The sequence below is a fragment of the Thunnus albacares genome, chromosome 3 (genome assembly GCF_914725855.1).
Source record: "Thunnus albacares chromosome 3, fThuAlb1.1, whole genome shotgun sequence".
In the NCBI taxonomy this organism is placed as follows: Eukaryota; Metazoa; Chordata; class Actinopteri; order Scombriformes; family Scombridae; genus Thunnus; species Thunnus albacares.
Window position 1 is genome coordinate 28,504,825 of NC_058108.1, and position 23,265 is coordinate 28,528,089.

The following is a 23,265-nucleotide window of genomic DNA, read 5'->3' on the forward strand; positions in this document are numbered from 1 at the left end:
ACCTAACAAGCTCAATGACCATAATCAGAACTGGAATTAATAGACACACAGAGTGAACACAGGAACCCAACAGAACAAGAAAGTCAAAAACACAACAGAAAGTCTCAGCGGGATATGACATGGGAGGTGATTGGATGAACCATCTGTCTATCACTGTCTTACCTTGGAGGCAGCTGGATTCGTGAGCTCACGCAAGAATCCTCATAGGATGCTGATTGGTCCAAACCACCAGTGGTTCGCACACAAGCAAATAACTTGAAACCTGAAAACATGAAAACATGAATTCTTGTCGTGATCTCGCGCAGTCCAGCTACCTCGCAAAGGTAACATTATTTCTTGAACACACACACAGTTGTCATTTTCTAAACAATCCATCAAGGACCAGATTAATGCAAAAACATACAGGGGAAAATAGTGTGTGTGCTTGTTGGAGTAAGTGTGTGTTTGTGTGTGTGTGTGTGTGTTTGAACAAAACACACGAGGTGCAATTTTTCATGACATGGTAGCAACAACACAAAAAACAAGACAAGCTGTGTTATTGTTCTCTTTCTAAAAGACTTCTTCATTCCAGCAATGGCTCTATCTTATTGCCACACACATAAAACACGTGTGTCACACTGTACAGGCAACATGTTTAGATCCTGGTAACTTCCACTGCTTTACCTGCTTGTGCTGCTGCTGGGAACATAGCCAGACTTGCAGTATGTGCCTTGCCCAAGAGCTCTTCAAAAGCACATACTGAACAACAAATTACTCTCTATTATTGCACGTCCCACATACATTCCAGTGGTACATGCCAGCTGCATCTCTGTCAAAAGCTTGTTCATTTAACCTTTAAAGCTGGTATTTGCTATGGCCAAACGCCAGAGCAGACAAAGATGTTCAAGTACAATCAGTTTTGATTCTGATACAATTGTTCTCTACTGTTTCACATACAATTTATCTCCACTTGATTTGGAGACCAACATAATTATTTTATACTGATCCATCTGCTGTTCATATTTCCCAGTGATGCAAAGATAAAATTTCTTGTTTGATTTTTGTTTTGGTGTATTCTACATACCAACAGTGTCTCTTTAAAATTATGTTTATATATTACTTGTTGATTTCCCAATTATGTTGGCCTGGCAAACGTAATCTCTGCCAGGATTATATCGACATTGGCCTCTGGCGCCAGAGAGCAGAGTTTACATCCTGAGTCCTGTGCATGGTCAAAAACACTTTGGTTAAACACTTTGGTGTCTTTATTGGCACACAAAAATGGACAAAAAAAGGATTTGACACTGAAAATCACCAGCTGTACAATCTGCAATCCAAATGTAAACCCACCAACAAAATTCAATACTATACAGTATCATAATAATTGGGAGTGTTGACTGACATCACACAGCACTGATTATATTTATATTATAAACATCATATTTTTAGTAATAATTAGCGGAAAACCAAACATTTTTAAGTAAATATAAGTCACTATTTGAATTTACCCGTAATTTATATGGTCAAATGATTGATTGAACCCCAAACAGATAAGAAATATTGTGTTTCAATGGTAGGAAAATAAATGTATAAGCCCTCAGTCATTTATTACCTGTTAAATGATCAACTGATCAGCTATCACGCTTGATTAAAGTAAAGCGAGTGGCAAGTTGTGAATAGCATGGCCCCAGAATGCATTTCTCACTGTGGAGATGGTTTGTAACGATCACACCTGTCTCCAGTCAGGTAAGGGTCACAGGTCAGCGTGTAGCGGACCTCAAAGCCGCCTCGGTTGGCCGGACAGGTGAAGGTGTGTGTCCCCTGGATCAGGTACTTCACACATGATCCTAGATAGTCGTCATAGGTCACGTCCTTATCCCAGACCTCGACTTTCAAACCCAAGTGTGTATCCACCTTTATGAAAATAAATTAAATATTAAAAATACAATTACCCTTCAAATGCTGAGTTGAGGATCACCCTGAGTATGTTTTACAGTTTTACAGCCTGGTACAAAAAATAGTTTTGGTCTCTATAGCTAATTTCCCCATTCATGACAACTGTACAGGTGGTGGGAGATTTTTATCTAACTCACCCGTTTAAATTTTATTAAGGCTTAAAGTTATGCATAATTAAGGGCATGGCCACTTAGAATGACCAGTGGGTGCCATCAAGTGACTATCACGGGAACGACGTTGGCTAGGTAACGTAACCATGGCGTAACCCCAGATTCACAGAGTATAGGCATAGCCATAGACGTTGCTATTTAAATGTGTTTTCAGTTCATGAAAGTTAATTGTTACATTTTGGTCGCCTAAAAAAGTCTTGATCAGTGTTTGGTTGTACTAAAAAACCCCTTTAAGGAGTCGGATGTTTAGTTTTTTCATGTAAGTACATTTTGTTTTAATGGTTTTAAGCATGTTTTTCATTAGCAAAAATTATCATTAGCATTATCACAGTTAATAGATTGTAAATGCACTGTGCTAACCAAGCTAGCAGCTAGCATTAAGGTCAGCCCCACTCTCGTCCAAATATGGTCACTTCTGGCTTCACATATCCAAGATGGCGGTGGCGGTCAAAATGCAAACTCAAGGCTTCAAAATGGGAGACCACAAACCAGTGGGTGTTGTCACAGTGGCTACGTCCATTTTTTTTTTTTTTTTACAGTCTATGCACAGATTTAACATTGCACTTGTAAAACATTGTCTGGCTCCTGATGGACAGTTTAAATAAGGAACAAGATTGATGCAAGAGAACCAGAGATATTGTCTTTTTAATTCCATGCATTTGTCTAAACCTGGCACCTACATTACCCACAATGCAACTCAATTAATTCAACTGTGCAGATTTTGGTGTTATGCTAGTAGTGGCTAATGTAGCCTGGAGCCGCTAACCTCAACCTCAACCTCAGCCTCACTTCTTTCTAACTACACCCCCCCGAACTACGAGTCTTCAGCTCCAACCCACACTGGCTCAAGTAATATTATTTGAAGCAATTTATCAAACTGTGCAGCATTTTTTTCACATGATGCAGTAGTTCTTCCCAATACCCGTAAATAGAAGTACCAAAAAGATTCACTGACCTTGCCCAGGTCATAACGAGCATTCCACTGAGGGTTGTTTGACCTGATCCAATGAGTCCTGTGGTAGATGGAACCATACCACATATTGGCATACCTGAGGATTAGAGAAAACAAGGAAAAGTAAATAATTAAGTAATGTTTGAGTTTGATATATATCATGTTCGCAGTGCCAGCCTTAAGACTGTGTGTGACAGTTCTAATAAAATCTTGGTTGCAATCTGTGTCAAACTCTACAACATCAATTTGAGGCATGTCATATTGTGCGATTAATGCGTGGTTATTGCCCCCATCATTTTGGTTTGTGTAAATGTTTGGGATGGTTTGTAGATGAGGGTCGTAGCAGCAGCATTGTGAGAATTTAGAGCAAAATTCCAGACTTCTGTCAGAATTTTGACTCAGGTTGTCTTAAGTTGACCACCGTTTTGGATTGATGACCAAAGATTTGACCAAGTTTCTGTCACGATTATCAACTTTCATCTCAGACAACATCGCACAGTGTTACACAGTGGGCCTTTACTCTACACACCCCTCAGTCTGGCCAACTGGATCTCCTTTCAGACCCCAGGCTCGGACGATGGTGACCACCAGTGTTCCTTTCCTGGCCTGCTGGGGACAGCAGTTGGGAGCCAGGTTGGGAATGCGCCACCCACAATCTGGTTCTTTGGGTGAGTTAGGCACAGCGTTGTCTGCTAAGTACTGCTCAATGGCAGCCTTCATCCCGGTCCTCTGTGTCGCATTTGGCACCAGCTCGTACACTGGTCTGAGGGAGTACCCAACAATATCTGGCTGATCCTTGAGGGTTTTCAGCCAGTTCAAAAAGCCCAGGGAGTTGTTCTGAGTGAGTGAAAACTCCCCTGACCAAAAAGTGCCTCCTACCACCTCTGTGTAATGTTGGTGGAGACCAGAGCTGTATGAGTTGGACAAGTCCTGGTTCTGTAGGACACTGGTGCAAAACTTTTGGTTACTGGATACTGTCACATTCCCCAGGCCTACAGAGACACCAAGTGATAAGCAGGAGTGCACCTGGAGGATAGGAGGAGAAATAACATGTTATTTATGGCCAATGGTCGACAGTGCTCCCCATCACCATCATCAAAATGCCAAATGAGGGAATATCTTTTGGAAGAATAGCGTTCATCCCTCCAGTAAATGACACACTATTGGAGATATCATGGACTTTGGTGTAGCAGCATATAAATGATTTACATCGTTTGTTTGAATGTGCTTAACTCTTTCTTTCAAGACAGTGTAGCAACATGTGTGATAGTGTGCATATGGAGTGTGTGTACAAATACGCAGTTTGGTTACTGTGTATAGACACGTGTACTACTAACCTTATCTGAGGAGAGCCCGTTCAGTGAGGACAAACAGGTACGTGCAGCTGTGACTCGCCTTAGTCGTCCCCCAAGATGTACCTAAAATGAAGTACAATGTTGTTGAGACAAAAAATATTGTTTTTATTTGTGAAATAAGGAAATAAAAATGATGTGTGTGTGTGTTTTAACCTGGCGGATGTAGTGTGTGCCGTAGGTATTTATGAGTTTACTGTACTGAGCCCTGGTATAGGAGTTGTAGAAACTTGGCAGTCTTGCCAAATCCTTACTGAACTCAGGGCTGAGGGGCGGTGTGCTTGACACACGGTAACTAGAGAAGATAAAGAGACACATTAGTAATTTATCTGTGTATACAAACATAACTGAAAAAACAATATTTCTATGGTGATACAGGGATCTTCACACCTTACCTGTAATGGCTACAGGTGACCCTGTGTGTACTAAAGAAGTAGCGGTCCTCTTGTGTCCTTGCTGTAGCAAAGTTATATGCAGACGAACGTGTTCCCCCTATATCCCGGTTGGCCGAAACAACCTTATCTAAATCCAGGCCAAACTGATGAAAAGATCATAATCTTATAGTGTATTAAATATAATCATTAACTTATAAACCCATTATTTATTTGCAAAAACTTCTAATTTAGTAAAGTGTTCTGTAAGCATTAAGGACTTACATTAAGGACAGCAAAATGAAAAGAACATTATGTGCACCTTATTTAGGCAACATGGTGTTTCAAAGTCTCATATCAGCTCTTCTGACAGAAACTGTGGTCTGTGTAAGGTTTTTATTTACTGCAATGTGGTTGTTTCTTCAAAACAAGTTTAGGAAAAACACTCAGGTGGTGATTGAACATCAACAATAGTAGTGAAATGTTTTCTACCTTCCAGTCATTACTGTCCTGGGAGGTGTAAGTGTTAATCAGTGAGCTGTGGACACAATTTATGGGAGAAAATCATCATTAAAACTCTTTCATTTCAAAAGTAATTTTTTTTCAGTCTGTCAAAATTTATATTCACAAGTGAACAGAAAATAGGGATTTTCAATCAATATGTGATAAATGTCAACAATTTAGGAAACAATTAAGGACAACAGTTCACGAAGACTGTGGCTGCATGAGTCTGTGTAGTTTGATAGTACTCACAAACACTCAAATGCTTATTAAAGGGGAATGACTCTTATTTTTCAGTACATTTCAGGTTGTGTCACTTTGATGCCAGATTTCATGCAGAGACACTGATTGGATTAAATAATAAGTCACATGAGAGGAGAAACCCCAAAAGGCTCAGTTCAGTGAACACTGGCACAAATTCATAAATATTTACTGACCTGCCTTGAGGCACAGGAATGACATAACTAAAATGTAAAAATGGATGATATAATCCTTTCAGTGATCATGATGCTGTGTAAAACAATACCTAACGGATGTGTGTGCACTGCTGTAGAGGTCAGTATTGCATCTGCTGAATGCACGCCAGTCCACTACAGAGACTGGCAGCTGAAAATTAAGGTGAGAAAAGCATGATTAGCATCTACACATAAAGTATGTGCAACTCTTTAAGCTTCTGCTTAATATCTGCAGTCTGTGTTTGTGCCTTTCTGATTTAAATTACTTTCTGCAGCCTGTTGCCTTGAATAGGGTTGGAGCAGAGAGTACAGGTCCCGCTTGGAGTGAGGTAGGTCCTCACATCAATCATGTAGGCTCCTTTTCGCTGCAGGGTGACCACATCAAAGCCCTCACCCACCAGATTGTGGCCTGGCACAAAGGGAGCAGACTTACACTGGCTGCGGGTCCCAGTCTGACAGGAGAGAACAGGGGAGTGGTACGAAAGAAAGAGGAGGAAACTCAGGTAGAGAGGGGGAGAAGGTGAAATGGAGAGCATGGCGGGAGGCAAAGAGACACTGAAATGTTTCAGAGAAAGACAGAGACAGTGGAAAAGGAAATCAGTGAGTGTCATTTCAACTACACATAATTATTAATGAAGACAGCAAGAATTGTAATTATTTGTTTCCCCATCAGTGTGTTGCCGGATGAAAACATAATTTTTCTTCTTTGTATCTAAATTTGCAATGATATCTTCTAACAACTGAGCAAACTGTGGACCTTGTTTCTGAAGTAGACCAGATCCTGTGTTGTGAACATTATTTATCAAACAGGCATAGCAGCCTGGAGGTGCCTAACCTTGCAAATGTCCAAATTTCCTATTGCTCTCACTTGTCATTATATCTTCATCATGATGCTCATCTACCAGTATATTGGACTCTTCTTCCTTTTGCTCCTACTTCTCTTCAAGTCCATCCAACTTTTGCCTGTCTTGCCTCTTCTAGTAGCTGATTAGGTGGTCTTTGCTACTATCAGCTGTCACTTTTAGGATGCTCACCTTGAATGATAAATACTACAAAAACTCGAATATCAGTTTCATTTTTCAGATCTCATACAAGTGTAAAAAAACATTCACCCCAACTGTGTTATTGTAACAACAGTCAGCAATGAATACTGCAAAATTTTAAAAAAAGAAAATACTAAAAATTGAGCATTAGGGTATACGTGATAACAACTGAGCCTACTCCACGTGCTAAAGAAGTGAGATGCAGTTGAAAGCTCTAAAGAAGGTAGTTAGTGGACCTTAAGATTTTTTCATCAAAACTAAATAAAACTAAAATAAATCTGTTACAAAAACAAATGCTGTACAGTAATTCCCACTCTGGGACAGTGGGAATTACTGTACAGCATTTGTTTTTGTAACACGGATGAACTAAGCCTTTAAATGTTCATTATGCATTATGTTTATTTTTTGAAAACTGATTACCTCTTCAGGTATCAGCAGGGTTTCTCGTGTATTTCTGCAGTGTGTGTCTCAGTTTAGATCAGGCCAGGATGTTGTGTGACTGTCAAGTCTGCAGGTAACAGCAAATGTTGTGGTCATATTTACTGTAGAGTAGCCAAACATTTAAGACAGGCTTTGTCATAGTAAAAAAAAAACCCATCTCAAAACAGTACAAACAATTAATTTAAGCAAAACAATTGAAGCACACCGAAGTAGGTTGCAATGATACCTTCCCTTAAGTCTTTAAATTTGTGTGTCATGCTTGACTGTTAGCAATGTTCATAACTGCACAGTTGGTCCACTCAGCAGACCTAGTTTTATTGGTATTTCTGAAAGTATTTATGGTGAAGACAGTGACAGTTGGCAGATGGATGCTGTGTAAAAGGCGCCCTCTAGTGAGCATTGTAGCTATTAGTTGTAACTGATGTGTTGTTACTGTAAAATTTGAGAGGGAGTAACCCACTGGCTCAGCAAAGTTGTCAAAGGGTAACGCTGGTGATATTCTAGATGTTTTTTTTTAAAGACCAAAACCAACAATCATTCTGTCTAGTATTTTCTAAGTTGTCAAAGCATGATATATCTTATTTGTCTGTGCCATAAATATCCATTGTTGTCCAAAAAATATAAATATATATATTTATATTATATATGATATGGAGTATTTTTATATCAAAATTCCAGTCTCTTTTCTTCCTGTAAAACATTTTCAAATGTTTGATGACTCATCAAAAATGTATCTGTCAAATGTGATTGTGGGTGACTATAACCGTAGCTAGGAGAGCGATATCGTAGGGAGAATTATCGGTGGGCAAAATTGTTTTCATTGCTGTATTAATTTTCCAAAAGAATGTGGCTGAGGTTTGATTTCTCCCTCATCTTCTTCCTGATTTCACAACAGATGAGAGAGGTGTGTGTCCACGCCCACTGTTACGTCTACAGAAGGAGATAATAGGCTTGGCGATGAGTGCCACAGACACTCTAGGGAAGAGACAGACAAATGCTTTGATAGTTGTGGTGTTTTTTTTAGGGATTTAGTAACATTAAGAAAAATATAGAATAAGGCCAGTCATATCATAAAAGGTTGCAGTTTTGTATAAGTGTGTTTATCATCATCATTAGTTGCCAGTATTGTCTGGTTGAGGAAGTGGTGGCCCACGACATAATTGCTCATCAATGTTTTACACTTTCATCTAGCCCTGAGATAAGTATTTGTCAGGAATTGTGGAGCAAAAACATGGCTGAAAACTGGGCTGTGGTCGAATAGTCTTTTTTGCGTAGGAAGGTTCCTTACTGAGTGAAGTGACGGCATCTCTGGAGATTTAAATAATCAAGTTACACTTCTTCCCACCTTTTGTTTCCCTGTTGAGCTGTAGTGGAAGGATCATAGCAAAAAGATGGAATTTGGCACTAAACCAACTGTGACGTTGAAAGAGACCTGCTTGAGTTTATTAAATGATAAACTCAAGCAGATGAAATGATAAGTGCGTTTCCCCTGTAAGAGAGATGCTGTGCGCATTTACAAATGAGGCACAGCCTGAAGCCTGTAACCAAATGTAACAATGGATACAGCCACATCTAGTTCTAAATAAACTCAGCAGTCAAAATAACCAGTGCAAGCCTTCTTACAAGCAGTTTTATTATGTCATAAAATTAATTTAAAAATTATCTGCAGGTCCTACTAAAGCAGAGCCTGAAGGAAGCCAGTCAGAAGAGGCAGCACAGTGTGGTCCCAAAGGCAGATGATAAAGGAATAATCACTACACCACTCACCCAATCCACACCCAAACTACCACTACACACCAACTTCACTGTAAATCCAGGTATCAAACATACAGTGTGCCCACAGTTCCCAGTGCACCCACTAGCTGCCACCAGGAAACCCTGCAGAAAGACAGAAGGACCGATGTTAGTCTTATCTTTAAAATATTAAAAACCTGCAGCATTCACACAAACACACATACACACACAAACACACACACACACACATACACACGACTGGAAAAGACAAAGACAATTGAAACTGGAAGCGCAGCATCAATGTAAAATAATTACAATTTCACAACCTCTTTGGCTCATGCACATTTCTCAATAAATACCAGAAATTTAGGTTCACACAACCCAAGCAGTTATAGGTCTGTGTGTCCTCTGGGAACAGCTCAGGGCTTACAAGTCACTACACAAACAGAACAACAATCAACCAAGTGTTTAGTATTTACACAATCGAAGAACATTTCATGGATACGTCAGGAAAAAACACATTTGCAGCAGGGATGGCTGTGTTAAATCAGCTTTCTTAAGAGAAATACAAAGATATAAATTTGTTATCTGAACTTCACATATGACACTTTAAAATCACAGCAAATCTCTTACCTCAGATCTCAGTGTGTGCCCCAAACAAGAGGTGCATGAAAAACAGGCATACCACACCCTTAAACTTGGCATGTTCTGACCAAAGCACATTCCACTAAATCGTCTGCTCCTCCTCCTGCATCTATCAACACACTAGATCAACTGGGTGCTAAAGTTCCACCTACTACATTTGGTAACTGTAGGTACACCCCAATGCCCTTATTTGATCTTTCCTCGCTCCTTTATGCTCAGTTGACCCTGAAATCGACACTTCCCCTTACTGGAAATCAGTTGCAACTGATCAGACTGATCTGATACGTCAAAACATCACTGCAGAGTGGAAACATTACAGATTAAACTCGAGTATATCACCAGTTTTATATTTTATTTGTTTTCTGATTCATCGTCTAGTTAAAAACAGTGCATCTGTGTTAATTGTGGGTCAACAAAAGAACCATGAACAACTTCTTAAAGTCGGAGAGAGGAGAGTCTGTTATCTATCAGTAAGAAACACATTTGAATCATTTACTGTATTCGACATTCAAACAACTTTGAGAGCTATCACACCTAAGTGGAAAATAACATCTGAACCAATTTACCACCCGGCTACAGCTGTTTATGGGCAGGAGGAATGATTACAGTGAGGAAAACTTCCTTCAGTGTTCGTAGGGGCATCTGACTTGTTTAAAGACAGACTTGAAAAATTGTGAACCTATCCTGTAAGCACATTCAGCTACATGTTTGTTTCCATTATCATCTCTGAGATGTTGTTGAGAACATAATTACACAGGAATTCTAATGCACAACTCCCTCAAACAAGTAAACTTTATGTGTTAATCTTTTAATTTACAGGCCGTTAATTACATAGTTATTACAAGAAAGACAGACTGGACTATGTTTAACAAGACTGTCTTGTTCACACATTTACTACTCCCTATATAATTGAGTAGTTAATTAGTGAGCACTAAACTGACATGTAATCATCATCTTACTAATCATCATTTTGTTTCATCACTCACAGAAAGTACTTTTTTTGTTCCATTATTACCTGTTAAATGATCAACTAATCACATATTACACTCAGTTAAAGTAAAGCCACTGGCATTTGTGAATAGCATGACTCCAAAAATGCATTTCTCAACGTGGAGATGGTTTGTAACGATCACACTTGTCTCCAGTCAGGTGAGGGTCACAGGTCAGCGTGTACTTGACCTCGAAGCTGCCTAGTGATGATGAACAGTTAAGGTTGTATGACCCCTGTTTCGGCTTCGTCTGACATGATATCAGAAGGTCGTCATTACTCGTTGAGTCTTCATCCCAGATCTCAAACTTCAAAGTTAAGCTTGTATCCACCTTTATAAAAGAATAAAAAAATGAAAAATACAAGGTTGAGTTGAAGATCATCCTGAGAGTACTCCACTGATTTAGCATTGTACTTTTAAAGCACTGCCACACTCACAATGGACAGTTTTTTCCCCAATTTTATTTATTTAATAATTTACAACGACTATTTACCGCAACAAGATGGTTGCCACAGTCAGCACACTTTCATGGGCCAATTATAAAACAGAATAATGAAGTCATTAAATAAAATAACAAACCAGTAGTAACATATTGATAATAACCATTATAAAAATATTACATCAAGAAAGTTCAAGGAAAAGAAAAAGATGAAGAGGAAGAAAAAGGAGAATAAATGAATTCTGTGAGCAGCAGGTCAGGGTAAAGGCCCACGACATCATGGGGGAAAGTACCCATGTCCTTCACCCTCAGTTCCTGATACTCCCTCATCATTCATTCCTGAAGCTATCCGCCTGATGAACAAGGAACTGAAGGACAGCTTGTGCTCTATCTGGAGCTTGGTGCATGAAATACTTAAATGCCTATCTGCCATGTGGACAATAGGGATGTGCAGAGGGCCCAGTATTTGTATTTGTATCTGTATTTGTTGAGGCAGAAAAATTATTATTATTATTATTTTTTATTATTATATTTTAGAAAATTAAAGTGTTACAATAAGTGTTCAAGAAGTGTTCTCTTGGGAGCACTTAATTTGTGTCAGTAGTTCAGCTTTGTCTCCGGGGAACATCCCCAACTCTGGGAGTGATATCCGAATTAGGAAATGCGTAACAGTGGAGCAGAGGAGAGAGACTGAGATAGTGATGTAACCGACCTGTGTGCTGGTATTTAACATGTTTTTTTTTCTTCCGGAAAACAAATAATTTTTAAAATATTTGTATGAAACAAATATTAATAAAAAAAAACCCCACTATTTGTGCTTTGCCAAATAATGTATTTGTATTCGGTTGTTTTTACTTATGTGCAAAATTAAATTGCCTTTGTGGATTAATAAAGTTGTGTTCAATTGAATTGAATTGAATAAAAGTGTCACATCTCACATTATATATGGACAGGGAAGGAGCAAGCTATGATGGTAGGCTGTATCTTCTAATATTTGTTACGTGGAAAATTAACCCTTTTGACATAATCAAAAAAAGGGAGCAACACTTTCAGGAACTTATCGGATGAACTCTTTAAAGTAAGTCTAATTTTTTCCATCTTAAAGAAGTAAAGAATATCAATAATCCAACAAAAATGCAGACAAAGAGGGAAAGTGAGAGATCCTGAACAAAGCTGTGAGCGGATTTTGTGCAACGCTTTCTACAATAATGTCTGAGATTGTTTTAAAAATCCAGTAGTTACATAAGGCTGGACTTGGCCAGAACATGTGCATGAGGTCTATCGGGGAATGCTGACAGCGATTACATGCAAGAGAAACATTGCTGAAGATTTTAGATAATCTAGCATTGGTGTAGTGGGTACGGTGCACAACTTTGTATTGTATAAGAGCATGCCTTTCACAAAAAGAATTATGAACCTGATGCAAAATATCAGACCATAGTTCATTAGAAATTTCTTCTCCCAAGTCTTCCTCCCACAGGACCATAAGTGAGTTAGATGTTTGCAGACGTATTAGACGAATGCTATTGTAAACCAGTGAAATTAATTCTTTAAACAAAAGTTTGCTGATGTCAAGAAGTCATTGTGGGGTGTGTCCATACGTAAAGCTCGAAATCCAGGAAATCTAGAGCGGAAAAAAGAACGGATATGCAAATATCTGTAGTAATGTAACTTAAGTAGTGAGTATTAATCTGAGAGCTGTTGAAAGGAGGCAAATATATTATCAATATATAGATCTTTAAATTTGCAAATACCCAACCTGGACCACAGTAAATAAAGCATCAGCTACAAGACAGGGTGGGAAAAATAAATTGAGGCCAGATCCTGAGTGACACTCTCACAATAACATTTTTAAACAAGACAGAGGCTGTGGGAACAAATAAAGAATGAATGAATGAATAAAGAGCACTAAGAAACACTGGTCAAGCAGAATTTGACTCCATAGAAAACCAAAGGGGGGATGGGGTGTAAAGGCGTCATAGCTCAGCCAGTATTTTAAGATTCTAATGCTAATGAGTTGTTAATAGGCAATATCTCACTTTTGCTAAGGTTCAATTTATAGCCAAAAATATAAACGATTGAAGAGTGGCCAAGGCGGCATAGATCGAAACCGTCAGGTTGGAGAAGAACAAAATTAGATCATCAGCATAAAGGGAGACCTTAAAGCTGGAGTGCAGGACTTTTGTCTCCCCCTTCTGGCAGTGAGAGTAAAGGGGGGCACTCAGCTGTGATTGCCTGAGTACAAAGATGTTACTAGGATGAGGGGAGGACATTTCTCTTCGTTTGATCATTTTAAAAGTAAAGTTAGACTTTTCTGTCGACTTCCTGACTCATTTAAAAAGGATGAGAGAAAAAGAGAGAGAGGGAGAGAGATTAGCTGTGGTTGAGTGAGCTAGGGAATGAATGAAGAGAGGGAATGGCGAGAAAGCCGGTGAATCACATCAATAAAATGTTTGTTTCTGATTGTTTCACAGTGGTTACGTTCTAGAGCACAAACACTCCCACACACCTCTGCTCAACCCTGCAGCGATGCACCCAACACCTGATTTTGTCTGAATACGGCCTGACACACACATGCAGCATGCTCACATGCGCACCCCAAATGACAGGCACACAGAGATGGGCGATAAAAATGGATGTGTTTTGATGGTCCACCAGCCCAGAAACACCCCAATGGACTTTGTACCAGTATACCAGCGGACCACTGGCCATAACCTGCTGTTGTGGCTGTAAAACGGTGGATAAATTGTTTTGAGCGTCAAACAACCCAGACAAAATGATTTGTTTCACCATCAGACTTTGATCCATTCAGTCTGATAATATTTGGAAAGTCTAGAAAAGCTGCACAATTGACAGCCAAACAGCCAGTGTGGGAATGTCATGCCCGACATGAGATTTAAAAACTCTGTATACTGTGAAATACAGAGAAATTTATCTGTCGGTGATAGGCTTGATCAGAATTGTGTGAACTCGTCTGGCAAGGGCTTGAATGTAACGGACATTCATTTATGTGTAAAAGTTCCATACTGCAGGTTTATCTCATATCTGCAGATTCCAGAAATAGCAGGGTTATATTGAAGGGCTATTGATAGGTGTTCAATGGCAATGGTAAATAATATGGAGCTTAAAGGGCAACCTGGGTGAGCAGAGTGAAACAGGCAAAACTAGTCAGACTGCACAGTATTAGTTCTGACCTGGGAGAGGCCTAGGAAGATGTAATTTAATCCATGAAATGAAATTTTTACCAAACCCAAATATTCATAGAGAGTAGAAAAGACAGCCCCACTCAACTATGTTGAATGTTTTCTCTGCATCAAGAGAGACAAGCAATTCTTGAGTGTTTGAAATTGGAGGATGATAAATAGTGTTGAAAACATGTCTAAGATTAGAGAAATAATGCCTGTTACAAAGAAGCACTGTTTGGTCGGCTAAATAGATAGTCGGAAGGAAAGATTCAAGGCGATTTAAAATCTACATTTAAGAGGCTAATTGATCAATATGAGGTACAAAGGAGTGGGTCTTTGCCCTTCTTTAGTATCAGAGAAATATTTGCAAGCACAGGGTTTGGAGAAGGCAACCAATTAAAAGATTCATTATACTTGTGTAAAAGTGATGGATCCAGCTGATGCCAAAAAGTTTTATGGAAGGAGTTATACACAAGTTATACTGACGATCCAAATATTGTTCCAACACGAACACGCCCCCAGATCTTCACATTTCTTGGACAGAGAGTCAGCCAAAGTGGTCAATTTGTAAACTTTGGCTTCAAGGTCAGCCAGTTGACTGCTATTGTTGTTGGCTGAGTGTTTAAGGTTTGCAACAGTCTCACTGAGTTATTCCAATTTGCTCTAAAAGGGTTTCAATAGCTGCAGTAATTTCTCTGTGATGATGGAGTAAAGCTTATTAACAATATCAGTATGCATTTCAGTCATCATTAGCTTGATACTTAAAGGCAGAGCTTCATTAGCATCAGGCGACTTCTCAAGAGAGCTCGGGCAGTCAGGCGATGGCTGAGGCTTTCTACAGTGTCCTCTGGATAAGTTCAACTTTGCGCATCCTGACAATGTAACCAATTCCAAGAGTATGTTGGAGAATGACCACAGTTACTGTTAGCAGAGCCATCACTCAGAGTTGCTGAAAAAACAAGCTTGCACAGCAGTAAAATATGTTTTAAAATGTCACATTCCTAAGGAGAAGCTACCAAACACGTCTTACATATTGCACACGCAGTAGGGCACCAGGACAGTTTTTTTAAAAAAGGATCAAAAACGATGAAGCAGAACCAGAGCACTCGTCTTTTATATTACATGCACATTGCCATCATAGCCACTCGACTCAAGCAGAGATGAGGAGGCTAAAGAGGCCTGGTATTCTCACTTTCTAACTCCACACCCCCAAATTTCTTGTCTTCAGCACTAACTGATGCTGACTCAAGTGACATTATTTGAGGCAATTTATCAGAATGTGCAGCTTCCTCTGGTGCCACAAATGGCTTTATACAACTTTTTTCACATGATGCAGTAGTACTCCCCAACACCTGTAAACAGAATTACTGAGAATATTTACTGACCTTGCCCAGATTATAAAGAGCATCCCACCTAGGGTCGTTTGAATTGATCATATGAGTCCTGCGGTAGATGGAACCATACCACATCTCAGCATACCTGAGAATTAGAGAAAATAAGGAAAAAGAAGTAATTAATGTTACATGTATCATGTTCATATTGTGTGAGCCCTCTCAGCAGCCTCAGATTTCATTCCCAGCTTTAAGGTGCTTTAAGACTATGCAAGAACAACGATTGTGTAAATTTATTGCACATCACACTGCAACAGATGTTTCTAATAAACTCTTAGTCACAATCTGTGTCAGAGTCTATGTCACAATAGCAATTGAGAAATGTCAGATTGTGTGATGAATAATTGGTGATTCTTAGTGTTACAATGTATATAGAAAGAAAGAACGAGGGCAGAGGCACATTGTCAGCTCGTTTCATCCATCTCCGACACTCTTATGTTTTGAAAATGTAGCAAAGAATGCGAGTAAGTCCCACAAACTTTTTTTTAATTTTGCCTCCATCGTTTTGGTTTGTGTGTGTGCATGTTGCCTAAACTTTATTCAAAAACAGCACTCATGCAATGTCATGCTGGCCAGTTTATTCTGCTTCATTTCATTTTATGTTCTTCTGATTTGAGATGATTTGCAGATGTGGATCATAGCAGCAGTCACTATGTGAGAATTTTGTCCTACATTTTGGACCCTTTTTTGCAGGCTGTCTTTGGTCACCAAAGCTTCAAATTGGCTGAGTGGTCTCACGGTGTGATTTAGGACCATCGTTTTGGATTGATGACCAAAGATTTGACCAAATTTCTCTCACAATTGTCAACTTTCATCTCAGACAAAACCGCACACAGTGTTAATGGGCATTTACTCTACATACCCATCAGTGTTGCCAGTTAGATCTCCAAACAGATCCCAGGCTCGGATGATGGTCACCTCCAGTGTTCCTCTCCAGGTCTGTTGAGGACAGCAGTTGGAAGCCAGGTTGGGAATGTGCCACCCACAATCTGGTTCTCGGGGTGAATTACTCACAGCGTTGTCTGCTATGTACTGCTCAATGGCAGCCTTCATCCCGGCCTTCTGTGACTCATTTGGCACCAGCTCATACATTGGTCTGAGGGAGTACCAAACAATGTCCGGCTGGTCCTTGAGGGTTTTCAGCCAGTTCTCATAGCCCAGGGAGTCGTTATGAGTGAGTGAAAACTCTCCTGACCACAAATTGCCTCCTACCACCTCTGTGTAATGTTGGTGGAGACCAGAGTGGTACGAGGTGGACAAGTCCTGGTTCTCTAGGACACTGGTGCAAGACTTTTGGTTACTGGATAATTTCAGTTTCCCAAGGCCTACAGAGAGACCAAGTGATAAGCAGGAGTGCACCTGGAGGACAGGAGGAGAAATAACATGTTTTTTATGGCCAATAGTTGACAGCACTCTCCATCACCATCATCAAAGCACCAAATGGGGGAATATCTTTTGGAAGAATGGCGTTCATCCCCCCAGTAAATGACACACAATTGGAGATATCATGAGGCAAACAAACATAACAACATAACGTGAGGTTAACAAACATTACATCAGTGTTTGTTTGAATGTGCTTAACTCTTTCTTTCAAGGCAGTGTAACAACATGTGTGATAGTGTGCATATGGAGTGTGTGTACAAATATGCAGTTTGGTTACTGTGTCCAGACACGTGTGCTACTAACCTCATCTGAGGAGAGCCCATTCAGTGTGGACAAACAGGTACGTGCAGCTGTGACTCGCCTTAGTCGTCCCCCAAGATGAACCTAAAATGAAGTACAATGTTGTTGAGACAAAAAAATTAGTGATTATTGTTATTTATTTGTGAAATAAGGAAATAAATATGGTGTATGTGTGTGTGTGTTTTAACCTGGTGGATATAGTGTGTGCCATAGATTCGTATGAGTTTACTGTACTGAGCCCTGATTGAGGAGTTGTAGGAGCTTGGCAGTCTTTCCAAATCTTTACTGAACTCAGGGCTGAGGGGCGGTGTGCTTGACACACGGTAACTAGACTCAAAGAGACACATTAGTAAATTATCTGTGTATACAAGCCTAACTGAAAAATCAGTTATTCTGTGGTGATGCAGGGGTCTTCACACCTTACCTGTAATGGCTACAGGTGACCCTGTGTAAGCTGAAGGAGTAGCGGTCCTCTCCATTCCTTTTTGTAGCAAAGTTATATGCGGGTGAACATGTTCCCCCAACGTCCAGGTTGGCTGACTTATTTAACTTTAAATCTAGGCCAACCTGATGAAGACAATAGATCATAATCTGTTTGATGTTCCAACTATAATCACCACAATATAGTGCATTAAATATGACCATTCAGTTATAAAACCATTGTTTATTTGGAAATATTTCTAATTTAATATAGTGCTCTGTAAGCATTAAGGACTTACATGAAGAACACAAATTGAAAAGAACATTATGTGCACCTTATTTAGGAAACATGGTGCTTCAAAATCTAATATCAGCTCTTTGTGGTCTTAGGTTTTGTACTGCAATATGACTGTTTCTACAAAATAGGTGTAGGAAAAACACTCCAGTGGTGATTGAATGTGAACAATAGCAGTGAAATGTTTCCTACCTTCCAGTCATTACTGTCCTGGGAGGTGTAAGTGTTAATCAGTGAGCTGTGGACACAATTTATGGGAGAGAATCATCATTAAAACTCCTTCATGTCAAAAGTAATTTTTTTCAGTCTGTCAAAATTTATATTGACAAGTGAAAAGAAAATAGGGATTTTCAACTGTAATAAATATGTGATAAATGTCAACAATTTAGGAAACAATTAAGGACAACTGTTAAGGAAGACTTTGGCTGCATGAGTCTGTGTGGTTAGATAGTAATCACAAACACTCAAATGCTTATAAAGAGGAATGACTCTCATTTTTCAGTACATTTCAGGTTGTGTCACTTTGATGCCAGATTTCATGCAGAGACACTGATTGGATTAAATAATAAGTCACATAAGAGGAGAAACCCCAAAAGGCTCAGTTTAGTAAAGACTGACACAAATTAAGACTGACCTAATTAAAAATATGAAAATGGATGATATAATCCTTTCAGTGATTATGATGCTGTGTAAAACAATACCTAATGGAGTTGTGTACACTGCCGTAGAGGTCAGTATTGCATCGGTTGAATGCACGCCAGTCCACTACAGAGACTGGCAACTGAAAAGGTGAGAAAAGCATGATTAGCATCTGCACATGAAGACTCTAAGTTTCTGCTTAATATCTGCAGTCTGTGTTTGTTCCTTTCTGATTTAAATTACTTTCTGCAGCCTGTTGCCTTGAAGAGGGTTGGAGCAGACAGTACAGGTGCCACTTGGAGTTAAGTAGGTCCTCACGTCAACCAAATAGGCTCCTTTTCGCCGCAGGGTGACCACATCAAAGCCCTCTCCCACCAGGTTGTGGCCTGGCACAAAGGGAGCAGACTCACACTGGCTGCGGGTCCCAGTCTTACAGGAGAGAACAGGGGAGTGGTACGAAAGAAAGAGGAGGAAACTCAGGTAGAGAGGGGTAGAAGGTGAAATGGAGAGCATGGCTGGAGGCAACTGAGACACTGAAATGTTTCAGAGAAAGACAGAGACAGTGGAAAAGGAAATCAGTGACTGTCATTTCAACTACACATATTTATTAATGAAGACAACAAGAACTACAAATGTTTGTTTCTTTATTACCCTGTTGCAGGATGAAAATGTAATTTTACCTCTATGTATCCGTGTATTAAGTTTGTATATCTTGTGACAATTTATCAAACTGTAGGCCTTGTTTCATGTCTTTATCATAATGCTCATCAACCTGTGTAATGGACTCTTCTTCCTCTTTCTTCTCCTCCTTCTTTCCAAATTCCACAGAAAACTAAAATGTCAGAGACATGTCACACTTGAGTTTGTCAGATGTCATGATGTGTTAAGCACCACAAGTGAAAATCAGATAAAACGTGATGAGAACTGAGCCTACTCCGCCTCCCAAAGAAGACTGTGAGATGCAATAGAAAGCTCTAAATAAGGCAGTAAGTTGACCGTAAGATTATTTCATCAAAACTAAATAAAATTAAAATAAATCTGCATGAGTAAATACTACTGTAGGTGAGTGGGAATTAATATATAGCATTTTTTTGTAAATTTGGTTGAATTAATCCTTTAAATGTTCATCATGCACATGTTTATTTTTTGTTTCTTATGTTCATGTTTATGATTACCTCTTCAGGTATCAGCAGGGTTTCTCAATGTTTCTCTTTTGTGTGTCTCAGTCAGTCCCAGGATGTTGTGATTGTCAAGTCTGCAGGTAACAGAAAACATTGTGGTCATATTTCCTGTATAATAGCCCAACAGTTAAGACAGGCTTTGTCATAATGAGAAACTCTCAAAAGAACAAACAATTCTTTAAATAATGTAATTAAATAATTTTAAGATGTATTGGAAAGCATGACATTAAAGCATATTTCCCTGAAATAAGCTGCAATGATACCATACCATAACTCTTTGGATTTGTGTGTCATGTTTTACTGGCAACATTTTTCATAACTGCACAGCTGGTCCACTCAGCAGACATAGTTTTCATGGTATTTCTGATATTTACAATAAGGACAGTGATGGTTCAAGCAGAGGGATGCTGTGTAAAAGGCGCCCTCTAGTGAGCATTGTAGCTTTTACTGGTAATTGATGTGTGTTGTTACTGAGGGAGAAATCTGCTGTTTCAGCAAAGTTGTTAAAGGATAACGCTGGTGATATTCTATATTTTTCTTTTTGAAAAGACCAAAACCAACAATGACTTCATCATTCTGTCTCGTGTTTCTGGAGTTGTCAAAGCATGATGGCTATATCTTATTTTTCTGTGCCATGGATTTCTATTGCTGTCCAGAAACATTATTCTCAGTCTACTGTTGGCATCTTCAGTAGACGGTAGAAAGAGGTTTCTACCTGTTCCTAATGCCCATAACGTTGATGTTGCTGCCCCACTTCCAGTCATCAAAAAAATAACCACCAGAGACAAGCAGAGGATGGCAACTTATGAGTAAAAGAGGGGAATAACAAATCAAAGGAGATAAGGATAGTAAAAATGAAGCAGGAATGACCTATTGTGTACAGCTTTAAGGAAATGCATTAAATTACTGCTATGAAAAAAGAAAAACATGCTCGGAGGGATAATGGACAGAAAAAATGCATAGTAGAAGTAATGCAAAATTAATTTTAATTTCATCTGATGGGGGCAATTGTTTGGGTATTTCCTACTTCAGTAGCTAAAGTATTTTCCCCTCCCTGCCCTCTTTCCCCCCACTTTCTGTTCCACTTCCTGTCTCCGTCCTCTTTTGCACTCTGGAGTTACGCCAGAATCCTGCATCAGGTCAGCTACCCACTGGTTGAAATTATGTTCAGTTTTGGAGAGGTCTGACTGTTCACCTCTGCAAATTAGTCAGTCTGTCAGAAACAGAAGTGAATATAATATATTGAAAACATGGACATGAAGATTTTTTGCATCTCCAATCTGTACATGCAGTTTCACTATGTTATTTTTGGCTCTACGATTGGCAATATCGGTTCATTAGTCAGTCAGTCCACCTCTTTAGTCCAGACTGGAATATCTCAACTATTTGATAGATTTCCTAGAAATTTGTGTAGTCTGAAGCTTGTAACCAAACGTAACAATGCATACAGCTACATCTAGTTCTAAATAAACACAGCAATCAAAATAACCAGTGCAAGCACTGTTAAGCAGGTTTATTATGTCATAAAATTATCTGCTGGTCCTACTAAGGGAAAGCCTGAAGGAAAAGAAGACAGTCAGAAGAAGCAGCACAGTGTGGTACCAAAGGCAGATAATAAAGGAATAACCACTACACCACTCACCCAACCTAAAGGTGACCACACCCAAACTACCACTACACACCAACTTCAATATACATCCACATGAAGCAGTTCCCATTGCACCCACTGGCTGCCACCAGGAAACAGGAGAAGGACAGAAGGACCAGCGTTAGCATTATCTCTTAAATATTAAAAACCTGTAGCATTCACACAGACACACACATGACTGGATTTAAAAAGAGAAACACATTTTAAAATGGGAGCACATCAATGTAAAAGATAATTTCACATCCTCTTTGGCTCACACACATTTCTCAATAAATCCGGGAACAGCTCAGGGCTTACAAATCACTATACAAACAGAACAACAACAATCAGTGTGTAGTATTTACACAATCTAACAACATTTCATGGCATGCATCAGGAGAAAATATATTTGCAGCCCCAGATTCTCAGCTACTCTGTTCAGTTGTGCAATTCACTTAATCTGGGAAGGTCCTCAGCTTCCCTAAACAAATACAAGTAGTCATACTAAATATGACATTTTGGCAAAATGATTTTACCATAAAACCATGGCTTACTTTAAATAACCTTAACTGTATATTTGAAGGGGGAGGGCTGTGTTAAATCAGCTTTCCTAAGAGAAATACAAAGATATAAATTTGCTATCTGAACTTCATACACACATATGACTTACCCCAGATCTCAGCGTGTGCCCCAAACAAGAGGTGCATGAAAAACAGGCATACCACACCCTTACTTGACATTTTCTGACCAAATCACATTTCACTGACACATCTGTTCCTCCTCCTGCATCTATCAATACACAAGATCAACTGGATCCTAAAGTCCTACCTACAACATTTGGTAACTGTAGGTACACCTCTCTTCTCTCGCTCCTCTATCCTCAGTTTACACTGAAATAAACAAGTCCCCATACTGGAAATCAGTTGCAGCTGACACATCACAAATTCACCACAGTTTTAGCCTGGAGTGGAAACAGATGACAGATTCAGCTTAAATGTCTCACTCACAAGTTTTATATTTTATTTGCTTTCAGAATCACTGTCTGGTTAAAAACAGTGAATCTGCACTGTTAAAATGGCTGTGACATCCATAGTAATTTACTGTGTTTCTGCACAGTTAATAGTGAACAGTGAATATTTTTTAAGAACAATACGGTGTATTAGGTCTAAAAGCACAGTGATCAACATGATACTGTAGAAATCACAGTAGTGAACATACTACAGTAGAAAATCACAGTAATAATCCCATTACCGTAGAAAATCACAGAAACCATTATGTTAATGCAGAAAATGGCAGTAACCATAATATTACTGTAGAAAATGACAGTAATATTTATCGTACTGCAGAAACCATTATAGTATAGTATTAGTATTTCCCTTTTGTAAAGAAAATCACTCATTTGAAGATTATTTTGTAGTACTTTCAAATACAACCCTCAAATTCATGGTGCAAATTAAATAATTTAAACATTAGTTTAAACATTAGTTAATTATTTTTTTCATATGAATTCAAATAATTTCAGATGGCCATGTTTCTTTATGCTTCTGCAGGCTGTTACTTTTCAGTGTTTATTAGGTCATGAAGTTGTGAGCTGATTGGTTGAGCCAAAGAAATGCATCACGTTTTCTCAAACTTGAATTGTATCACTGTCAGTCTAGGTGCCAAAGTAATTCACCACAGCCGGTTTGGGATTCAACAGCTTTTTTTTACCCGTCAGTCTGGAGCAGCAGCAGCAGTTGCCAACTTCACTGTCGCACACAAAGGCAGGAAATGTGTGTGTCCGTCTCCCAGACTTTGTGAAACCTCACTGTTGAAAA

At 39.1% G+C, this 23,265-nt stretch overlaps 2 protein-coding genes across 2 annotated transcripts; both read right to left on the reverse strand.

Annotated features, from left to right (window-relative positions):
* Nucleotides 1–1,230: 1,230 nt before the first annotated feature.
* On the reverse strand, nucleotides 1,231–21,522 carry LOC122979767 (perforin-1-like). The gene is made up of 11 exons (XM_044347485.1): nucleotides 21,464–21,522; nucleotides 7,200–7,287; nucleotides 6,003–6,291; nucleotides 5,808–5,887; nucleotides 5,273–5,318; nucleotides 4,805–4,947; nucleotides 4,566–4,704; nucleotides 4,395–4,475; nucleotides 3,587–4,083; nucleotides 3,061–3,154; nucleotides 1,231–1,893 (listed from the first exon to the last, which is right to left on the reverse strand). The coding sequence occupies exons 3-11, from the start codon at nucleotides 6,270–6,272 to the stop codon at nucleotides 1,681–1,683; spliced, it is 1,563 nt and encodes a 520-aa protein (XP_044203420.1). The 5' UTR covers nucleotides 6,273–6,291; nucleotides 7,200–7,287; nucleotides 21,464–21,522; the 3' UTR covers nucleotides 1,231–1,680.
* On the reverse strand, nucleotides 10,610–20,561 carry LOC122979769 (perforin-1-like). The gene is made up of 10 exons (XM_044347487.1): nucleotides 20,537–20,561; nucleotides 18,884–19,173; nucleotides 18,703–18,782; nucleotides 18,194–18,239; nucleotides 17,711–17,853; nucleotides 17,475–17,613; nucleotides 17,290–17,370; nucleotides 16,466–16,962; nucleotides 15,598–15,691; nucleotides 10,610–10,919 (listed from the first exon to the last, which is right to left on the reverse strand). Exons 2-10 carry the CDS (start codon nucleotides 19,151–19,153, stop codon nucleotides 10,704–10,706), a joined length of 1,566 nt encoding a protein of 521 aa, XP_044203422.1. The 5' UTR covers nucleotides 19,154–19,173; nucleotides 20,537–20,561; the 3' UTR covers nucleotides 10,610–10,703.
* Nucleotides 21,523–23,265: the final 1,743 nt, after the last annotated feature.